We start from the raw sequence: 9,909 nt of genomic DNA on the forward strand, positions 1-9,909 counted from the left end.
CATAGTTAAAAAGGGATCTTAATGTCACGAGATGAGTATGCTGGACAACAACCCAATCGGTACTTAAACAATTTCAAGTAAAAAAAAAAATTGTTAAGTAAGCCGATTAAACTTATCAGGCTAGGTAGACAAGAATGTTTGCGAGAAAGATATAGAGAAGAGAGCAATATGGCCAAAGCGAATTTTATTACTCGTAAGAGAAAATACAAGAGAGCTTTACAAGAGTTGCTTGTGCTAGGTGTGTTTGTGTTTGTTCAAAATGGTGGGTGCCATGCTCTATCTATAGAGTGGCTTGCCTAGGTCTAGAGCCTTCCACTAACTTAGGCAACTTGTGCAAAATATCTCATAAGTTTTAGAGAAGTCTAGCTATACATAAGCATAAAATTATCTAGATAACTATAAGTGTAGAGAGTTGTAGAGATCCTAGAATCAAGCCAGGCTTGCTCACTTCGGCTCGTGAAATTAGGCTATTCGCTTGCCCATGACATTAGTGTCCCTTATTGAAAAATTAAAAGTGTATTCCTCAAACCTCAGGGATTGTAGGTGTGATTTATTTTTATTTTTTAAACTGAAATAATCTAATAATAGTACCGAAAAGAATAAATATGTAATTATTAGTTTAAATCTATTGCTACGGATGAGTAGATGATTTTGACTATGGTATTCACGCATGTATCCTACAATTTAAGATTGTTAGATGATTAAATTCTATTAATTTTTTAATTATCTAATGATGCAAGGTCGTGGAATCGTCAAATAATCATATTTTATTAATTTTCCAATTACACAGTGGCATCAAGACTGTGGATACGGTACTGTAATCGACATAAATATATATGAAAAGTAACGTAATGACTAATTCATAGATCTGTTTTCAGCACAGTGTCACCCACTTGTTTTACGTAATTTATGCCTTATTTATGATATTAAGAGGGGAGTCTGTCGGTTACTAATTAAACTATAGCTTAAGTATAAGCCACTTGCTCTTTCTTTTTCCGTCTGGGTAAAGGTGAAAGCTTTAAAGGATACAGATGGATATGTGTATAATAATAATAATTTAATAGGTATTATTAGATTATATGAAAAACAAGAGACTCTTCCGATCAATCCAACGGTCATCATAAAATCGTCAAACCCGCCGACACCATATTAAGAAACCAAATGCCTGCTTATGATTGGTAGTTATTTCCTTCAAATCGCGAACTAATATTTTTTAAAAATAATTTTGGAGAAATAGTTAATTAAAAATAAGTACCTTCGCCTTTTCAAAAAAAAATTCAGCAACTGTTCCACACGAGTTGACTCGACTCGTACGTGCCATCCGTTTTTTCCAACACATTTCAGAGACACTCGCCTTTTTCTTCTCTCTCAAAACACTAAAGCTTTTCACTCGCATCTCTCTCTCCACTAGCTGAGAGCTGAGAGCTGAGAGCTGAGAGCTGAGAGCTGAAGAGATCAGTCGCGCAGGTGAGATTAGTAAATTTTATTTTTACTCTCTTAAGCTTTTAAAAATAACTTTAGTTTTGATTGCAACTGTCGTTTCGTTCTCTTGATTGAGTTGCCGCGACAAAAATGGGAGCGAGCTACGCTTGTTTGCTTTTCTTTTCTTTTTTTAAATATTTGTACTTTTGTTTTATATTTTATAGCTCTGATATACTTATTTTGTTTGGTTACTGAGAAAATGTAAGTGATTAAACTGGATTTGTATATTTCCGGCTTTGTTTGATGATCGTGATTTGACTTAGTATTTGTGTTTATTTATTGTTTAGTTAGTGATCGGTTACTATGAGTAACTGTTTGGTTGATAAGAAAGTGAAGGAAAAATGAAAGAAACAAAGCATTCTGCTTAAGTGAGCTTGTATGTTGGGTATGTGTTTGAGATTTGTAGATGTGATGGCTAGGAGACATTTTTGGGTGGATTTTAATCTTTGTTTGGTTATTGAGAAACGGCAGGAAGATTAGTAAATGGATAATTGTTGGATAGTTTTTTGTGAATATTATGAAATTCTCTTATGGTTGCTGAGAAAATATAGCGAATTAACAGTAACTTGTTTTTGGTTATTACATATGCTTTTACCTTATTTAGGCTCTAAACCATAAGAAACTGAGTATACATATTTTTTATTTAAAAAATATAAAGAAATTATTATTGATATTTAAATTTCTGTTTTCTTGATTCATGTAGCATTGAAGCCTGAAGAGCTGTAGAAGAATGTGCTAAAATTCAGTGTATGGGACCCTTTTTTGGAGTTCGGCTGATTTAGTATGGTGTATATCCTGTGGACATGTGAAATAAGCCTTATGGTGTTCTGGTAGCAAATAGAAACTTATGGAGGACAGTTTAAATGGAGGAGATTTGCATGTAAATGTCGCTAGACAGTCATCCTTCAGGCAGGGTGGCAGCCTTAAGTCCTCATTGTCAGGAAGATCGACACCAAAGAATTCTCCTTCATTTCGGAGATTGAATGCTAGCCGAACTCCACGAAGAGAAGTTAGAAGCGCTTCTTTACAGTGGTTTCGAAGCAATCGCTTAGTGTATTGGTTGCTTCTGATTACTCTCTGGACTTATCTTGGGTTTTATGTCCAGTCCAGGTGGGCTCATGGTGAGAACAATGACAAATTCTTGGGGTTTGGTGGTAAACGCAGAAATGAGATTGTGGACTCCAACCAGAATAAACGACGTGATTTGATTGCCAATCATAGTGACCTGGACATAAATAATGGAACCATTAAAACTCTGGGGGCAGATTCTAAAAAAATAGATATGGTTTTAACCCAGAGAAGGAATAATGATGCTTCTCGCCGGAGTGTAGCTAAAAGGAAGAAGAGTAAACGTAGTTCGCGTGGTAAAGGGCGGGGTAAACAGAAGGCGAAATTGGATGTTGAGAGCAATTATATGGAAGCTCAGCTGCCTGAAATTCCCATGACAAATGCTTCTTATGGTTTGCTTGTTGGTCCATTTGGGTTGACTGAGGATAGAATTCTAGAATGGAGTCCAGAAAAGCGATCAGGGACTTGTGATCGGAAGGGGGACTTCGCACGATTTGTTTGGTCCAGGAAATTCATTTTGATATTCCATGAACTTTCAATGACTGGGGCTCCTCTTTCTATGATGGAGTTGGCAACAGAGCTTTTGAGCTGTGGAGCCACAGTTTCAGCTGTAGTTCTAAGTAAGAGGGGTGGGTTAATGCCAGAGCTTGCTAGGAGAAAGATCAAAGTGCTTGAGGACAGAGGAGAACCGAGCTTCAAAACTTCAATGAAGGCAGATCTTGTCATTGCAGGATCTGCAGTCTGTGCAACATGGATTGGTGAGTGTCATTAGGTAATAATTCATTGATTTCCTTAATTTCATTTTAATATAATTACAATAGTCGAGAAGATGCTGAAGTTCTTTATGAAATTGCACAATTCAATTGCCATTAGCATCTCTAGAATATTATTTGTCTCTCAGCAAGGCAACACTTGAAATTATTTTCTTATAACTAAAAGTCCGTTCTTGTGTTTGTTTTCTTGAAAACATTGAATATCATTCTATGCGTTGCCTTGCTATCGCTTTTTATCATTTAACTTCAATTTTTAAATTGCTACGTGGTTGAGTGAAGTATGGTCTTGGATTTGTTTGAGGCTTCACACTTTCATCTGTCATATGTTATTAACTTTGAATCATATTCTTGTTTTCAGATCAATATATAACTCGTTTTCCTGCTGGTGGAAGTCAAGTTGTCTGGTGGATCATGGAAAATCGACGTGAGTACTTTGATCGGGCAAAGCTCGTTCTTGATCGAGTGAAGATGCTGGTTTTTCTTTCTGAATCACAGACCAAACAATGGCTTACCTGGTGTGAAGAAGAAAAACTCAAGCTAAGATCTCAACCTGCGGTTGTTCCACTATCTGTGAATGATGAGTTGGCTTTTGTAGCTGGTTTTACTTGTTCACTAAATACTCCAACTTCTAGCCCTGAGAAAATGTGTGAAAAAAGAAATCTGTTACGAGATTCAGTTAGGAAAGAAATGGGATTGACTGACCAGGATATGCTTGTGTTGTCTCTTAGTAGTATAAACCCTGGAAAGGGCCAGCTCTTGCTTGTTGAGTCGGCACAGCTGATGATTGAACAAGAACCTTCAATGGACGATTCTAAAATAAGAAAATCAAGGAATGTAGGCCGGAAAAAATCTTCGTTGACTTCCAGACATCATTTAAGAGGTCGAGGTCTGCTTCAAATGTCAGATGATGTTGGTTTATCTTCGAATGAATTGTCTGTCTCCAGTGAGTCTTTTACCCAATTGAATGAACCTGTAAGGAAAAATTTACTGTCGCCTAGTCTCTTTACCTCAATCGGCAATACAGATGCTGTGAGCTTCGGTAGTGGTCATTTAAGAAGAAAAGTGTTGTCTAAATCTGACGGGAAACAGCAACAGGCTCTTAAAATTCTTATTGGGTCTGTTGGATCTAAGAGCAATAAAGTGCCTTATGTCAAGGAGATTCTAGAGTTCTTATCCCAGCATTCGAACTTGTCAAAGGCTATGCTGTGGACTCCAGCAACTACACGGGTTGCATCACTTTACTCTGCAGCAGATGTTTATGTTATAAACTCCCAGGTAATCTCTTTTTGTGTTTTTCAGCTATCTTTCTTTCATGCACATCTATGCGGTGTGTGTGTGATCTTTGTGTGCGGATGTGTGTACATGTATGCATTCATGTAAATGTGAGAGTTGATGTGTATATTTATTGATCAATTGAATGATTAATAAGGTTCAGTGCTTTATTTCCTTAACTTTTTTCATGTTTTCATGCAAATTCTGTGAATGACATGATTGTTTATTTGTACCATGGCTATAAAATGCAAATGCACAAGTAAATGAGCCTACTTCTTGAATATATGCTTAGGGGAAGAAATATAACATACTTGAGCTTCTATCGCATTAACTAAACTTTTAGAATTCTTGGCAGTAGAAGAATTGTTATTATTATTGTTTTACTGTTTTTTATAATCCACAATAGTAGCAAGATTATTGCTCAGCTAGTCAGCTTGAGGACCTTCTTGCTTATCAGGAGCACTAATTGATTAAACATTGACACGCAGGGACTGGGAGAAACATTTGGGAGAGTGACAATTGAAGCAATGGCATTTGGTGTTCCGGTAAGCATCCAACTTGGATTTCATCCAAGTTTATTGAGCCCTATCTTTTGGCTGATGTTGATAGTTGTTATCCGGAGTTATTTCTTAACTCATAGATTTCAGAAAATTAAAAGCATATGAGTGATTGCTGTTACATGATCCATTAGTTTCTGCAGCTTAGCCCTGAAACGAACAGAAAAATGAAAAGCGATTGCTGCAACACATCACATTTCGTTTATCTTTTGCATGCTTTGCGTAATCAATGACATATGGCATTGCAGTTTGAACTCACAACCTGTCTGGCTTTCTGAAATGTTGCTTGCTTGCATCAAAGGGAAACATACAAATGCAGTTGTATTTATTTAATGTTTGCTTGCATACGCTCATTGGTCATGTATAATATGCATCTAGATACCCAATATAGTGAGGTTTGCTTGAACTTCCAAGATTCGTCTCATATACTTCTGTGCGTATTCATGTTCATGCGTTGTATAAGCGTATGTTTTGAGTGCTTGCAATCATAATTTTGGTCAACTTTCTGAATTTGGTCTAGTTGCAGTTTGTTGAGATGTTACTGTCAGCCTAATTCATGGATTACATATCTAGTTCTTGATATATTAAGTAGCTTTAAAAGAAATTTATCTTTCTTAATCTGTCATTTATACCAGACTTCGTTCTGTTCTACCTACTGGAATATTTTCTTAGAAGCTTTTTGCTTTTCTACAATAACATATCCCTGATGTTTGCTTTGCATTTTCTGTATGCTGTTATTGTGATGTAAAAATTTGTCTAAATTAATGGTTTTGAATGGACATTAAGAAAGATAAATGCAAAGGGTGTATATAGAACAGAATAATTTAGTAAATTTAGTGTGTGTTGTCCATATGTTTGAGACTGTATGTTGCCTTTTCAAACGTGTAATCTAACTCTGTTGATGTAGTCTCCTGGCGATAATATTCCAATGAAATGCTAGGTCTTCCCTCTCCTTACAAAAGAGATAAATAAATAAAAATAAAGATCTCCCTAGACCTCTTGCTTCCATTGCAAGAGGCAAGCCTAGTGTGCTATCCCCTTGTGGTGTGGTGTGCAGTAACCTGAACATACAAAGTTACCAGTTATGGATTGTGGCCTATTTTAGACAAAATCAAAGAGATGTGATCTTGAAAGTTAAAACATGTAGGGAAGATAAGCCACGGGAGCAAGTCCCTTTTTTATTTGTTACAGTAAATTTTTTTTCGAATGTATGAACAAAAGAACTATTTAGTATTGTGTCGGTAGAGTGAAATCATTGACAAAATGAAGTATCAAACAATTGTATAATTTTTCTGAACATCCTGCATACGCCTTTTATCTTGTCAGAAAAATATATCACAAATAGAGCTTTCTAGGAAAGACCCCACTTCAGGTGGTTAATCTCTCTTAGGCTTGTATTACGCATTTTAAAGATTTTTTTTTCCTCTTTCGAAGCTGTGTATATGAAGAAGTACGAAAACAGGTCATGGAATTTGTTTTTCTTCCCATATTTGGAACAGGTACTTGGAACAGATGCTGGAGGCACAAAAGAAATTGTTGAGCATAATGTAACAGGGCTTCTTCACCCTCCAGGCCATCCAGGGGCTCAAGTTCTTGCTCAAAACCTCAGATATTTGCTTAAAAATCCATCAGTGAGAGAGCGCATGGCGATGGAAGGAAGAAAAAAGGTGGAAAGAATGTACTTGAAGAAGCAGATGTACAAGAAATTGTCACAGGTTATCTACAAATGCATGAAACCCAAATAAGGCCTACCCCTTCATACTCATTCTTTAATTGTTTTCGGAAATTGAAAGGGTGATACAAATATTGTCAAGATGAGTCACTCCAACCAATTGATTCGATGCAACGTTATTGCCTTGTGATATTCCTAAGGAAATGAAATGCTTGTTGATTGATCAAAAAGCTATCCTGGTTTGTATCTGTAGCTCTGGAGTTTGTTTCATAAACAGTTTCACTCTTTCTTGTGTATATAAAATTTCTTCCTGTGCTTTCCACAGAATGAAATGAATCGGGGTAAGCCTAAAAGCATGAAAACTCAAAAACCTCAAATGTTTTAACAACCAAATGCTTGCTGTTCCAGAAAAGAAAATTAAATCTTTTCTTTTCTTTTTCATTTTCATTTTTTCTCTCTTAACTGCAGTTTACAGCAACAAATCTTCGGTTCCCCTGTTTTTGATTTTTTTCAACATATATTAATTAAAGAGTAATAAAAGAAGACAGGTTAGTTGAAATTAAACCATCAATTGGCAAATTTGATCTTTAATTAAAATATCTGCTGATCAAAAGATTACTATGATACTAAATAATATCGTAATCTGTTGAAAATGAATAACAACCTGATTATTTAAAAGGAAATTATATCAAAGTTGACTTGGACTGATTTGTTTACAATTCTAAAACCATTAGGAAGTGCATTGTTTCATCTCGCAAAGATTATTTACAGAACATCTGCGTAAGTATTTTGAAATTTTCTTTCTGTGACATCCTAAGAGCAATGGTTTGGCTGAGAGGCATAGTCTTGGGCGATATTGCAATTGATCACCAAACATCGCTGTTGCATCCTCGATCTTGAAGAGAATCAAGATTCTTTGAGAGAAGCGAAGCATGAACTCTAGAGCATCAGAGAAGATTTGCTAGGCATAGTTGATGTCACGAAGAAGCAGCAGCAACAACGTGCAAGGCCTACACACAAAAATGAAAGCGTGGCTACAAAGCATAGAAGTTATTCTAAAAGAATTGGACTCCAGTTTACAAAAAGGCGATCAAGAGATGGAGAAAAAATGTTTGGGGAATTGTTGTTGTTGCATGAACTACGTGGTAGGACAAGGAAACAAGGGAGAAGATTAATACTGTGAGAGGGTGACGATTGTTAAGATTAATTAATAGTTATATTTAATTGAATTATACATGTCATATATATAAATATATTAATTGGGTATAATACCTTTGATGTACTCTAAAGTTTCTTGTATTGGAGTAACCAGATATCTGAAAAATAAGAGTTTCTCTCTATGACAACCAAAAAGTCCAAAATTGTATTTAAAACTTGGTCACAAGAAGTATGTGATAAAATGGGAGCCTAAGGATAAAACACAGGAGAAAAACAATGGAGAAAAAGACTGGTGCAAACAACAAAGCATTAATAATATTAGCTATATTTTAATTAGTTGAAAAAGACTCGAGTAATTTTCTTTTTCTTTTTTTTTTAAAGAGAACTCAAGCAATAATTTTAAGTAAGCCAGTACATCACGCCTTCACTTGATTTATCAAAATAATGTCACATTCATCAATTAAATGAATTTTAGTAATTTTTTTTCAAATTATTGGCCGCTCTTAACCTGCTAAACGAGGGCTTTTAACCTGACTCAGAAGAAAAAAATTTCACGGCATGCAAGTGGCAAAAGTCCAATGAAAGAGGCGACAACAGAGAATGATCATCTTTCATGTTGTAAAACACTTTATAACACCGATCTTTATGTCACAACCAACTTAAGATTATTGTTTAATCACTATAGCCTGTTCGAAGTAAAATCTTGATTCTGCCACTGATTAGGAATAACCAAAGACTTTTTCTATTAGAAGAGGTCATGAGAATAGAAACCCAGGTGAGACAATTCTGATATAACCACTCTGACACGGTGAGGTGTTCAAATTTAGATTTGACAAGCATGAAAATGAAAGAATGATTACAATGCTGGTAATGCCCACTCGAAACTTAAATTTAATGGGATGGTCCCATCCCTCTCTCTCACTTGTCAAAATTAAATTGAACAGTTTAACGTAATAGTTTCTCAACAACATGACAATGCTTGTTTTAATGAAAAGTAAATGCACATTATCCGAACATTACATCAATCAGAGAAAGGATTTCTCTCCATGTGACAACAGATGTTGAAGTGTTATCCCGGTAATCGTTTGATAAGCGATTTATGATTGAATCGGCTTGATTCAATCTCCCTGCAAGAGAATTTTTGCAGGGAGATTGAAGAAAAGCCAATAAGTGGCACAGCAATAGAAACTGCGTGGCTTGAATTGTATCTGCGAGGGACTCTCATTTATGATTCAATCGGCTTTTCTTCAATCTCCCTGCAAAAATTCTCTTTTAAGAAAAAGAAACAACCAAACAGAACGGGAATGATCCAAGGGCTGATATTAAGGTCACTTAGAATGAACACTCTCACAATCAGAGTCACTTTAAAAGTAGGCTCCATCACCCAAAATAAAGTACTGCGTGACCCCAGTTGGTGTTTCTATCGCGTGGTGCATCTTTCTAGCGTTTATTTTTCCAGTGTGTTTTGGTATGTACCGTGTACGATGCGAGGATTGTGCAAAACCTGATAAACTTCTATTGATGTTGAGGCTTGTGCTTGTGATTGTTTTGTTCCTGCTTTACTAAACTTGCATTTTTGGTGCTTTACATCTTAACTTACATGTTAATGAATCTGATAAAGGTTAAACGATTAACTGTGAAGAAAAGGTGTGCTGCAAAAGAAAAAAAAAAAAAAAAAACTGTTAAAAGTTTGTTAATTCGGTAGGTGACGTGGCTGCTGATGTGGCAAAGGCCGCTGTTCAAGTTAGTTAAAGTTGTTGTAGCTCGGTAACAAACAGTATAAAGGTACAGCAGCAGCCGATGGCTAGGTCAGAAAATCGAATCTACGGGAAATTATTATCATTATTATTATTATTATTATTATTATTATTTAACTAATATAAAATGTAAAGAAATGATAAACGCGTGTACGTCATCGTACCAAAGT

The 9,909-nt window shown here is 35.6% G+C and overlaps 1 protein-coding gene across 1 annotated transcript; it reads left to right on the forward strand.

Moving 5' to 3' along the window:
• Positions 1–1,269: 1,269 nt before the first annotated feature.
• Positions 1,270–7,054, forward strand: LOC18036867. Its single transcript, XM_006427020.2, has 5 exons — positions 1,270–1,467; positions 2,186–3,308; positions 3,682–4,598; positions 5,084–5,140; positions 6,652–7,054. Exons 2-5 carry the CDS (start codon positions 2,330–2,332, stop codon positions 6,895–6,897), a joined length of 2,199 nt encoding a protein of 732 aa, XP_006427083.1. The 5' UTR covers positions 1,270–1,467; positions 2,186–2,329; the 3' UTR covers positions 6,898–7,054.
• The last annotated feature ends 2,855 nt before the right edge of the window (positions 7,055–9,909 follow it).

Source organism: Citrus clementina, unplaced genomic scaffold (assembly GCF_000493195.1).
Source record: "Citrus clementina cultivar Clemenules unplaced genomic scaffold, Citrus_clementina_v1.0 scaffold_7, whole genome shotgun sequence".
Taxonomy (NCBI): Eukaryota; Viridiplantae; Streptophyta; class Magnoliopsida; order Sapindales; family Rutaceae; genus Citrus; species Citrus x clementina.

Bases quoted from the DNA above. Each gene is read 5' to 3' on its own strand.
- LOC18036867 (XM_006427020.2), top strand. From the start codon at position 2,330: ATGGAGGACAGTTTAAATGGAGGAGATTTGCATGTAAATGTCGCTAGA. The intron at 3,309-3,681 runs GTGAGTGTCATT...TCTTGTTTTCAG, and splicing joins AGTCTGTGCAACATGGATTG to ATCAATATATAACTCGTTTT. The intron at 4,599-5,083 runs GTAATCTCTTTT...ATTGACACGCAG, and splicing joins TTTATGTTATAAACTCCCAG to GGACTGGGAGAAACATTTGG.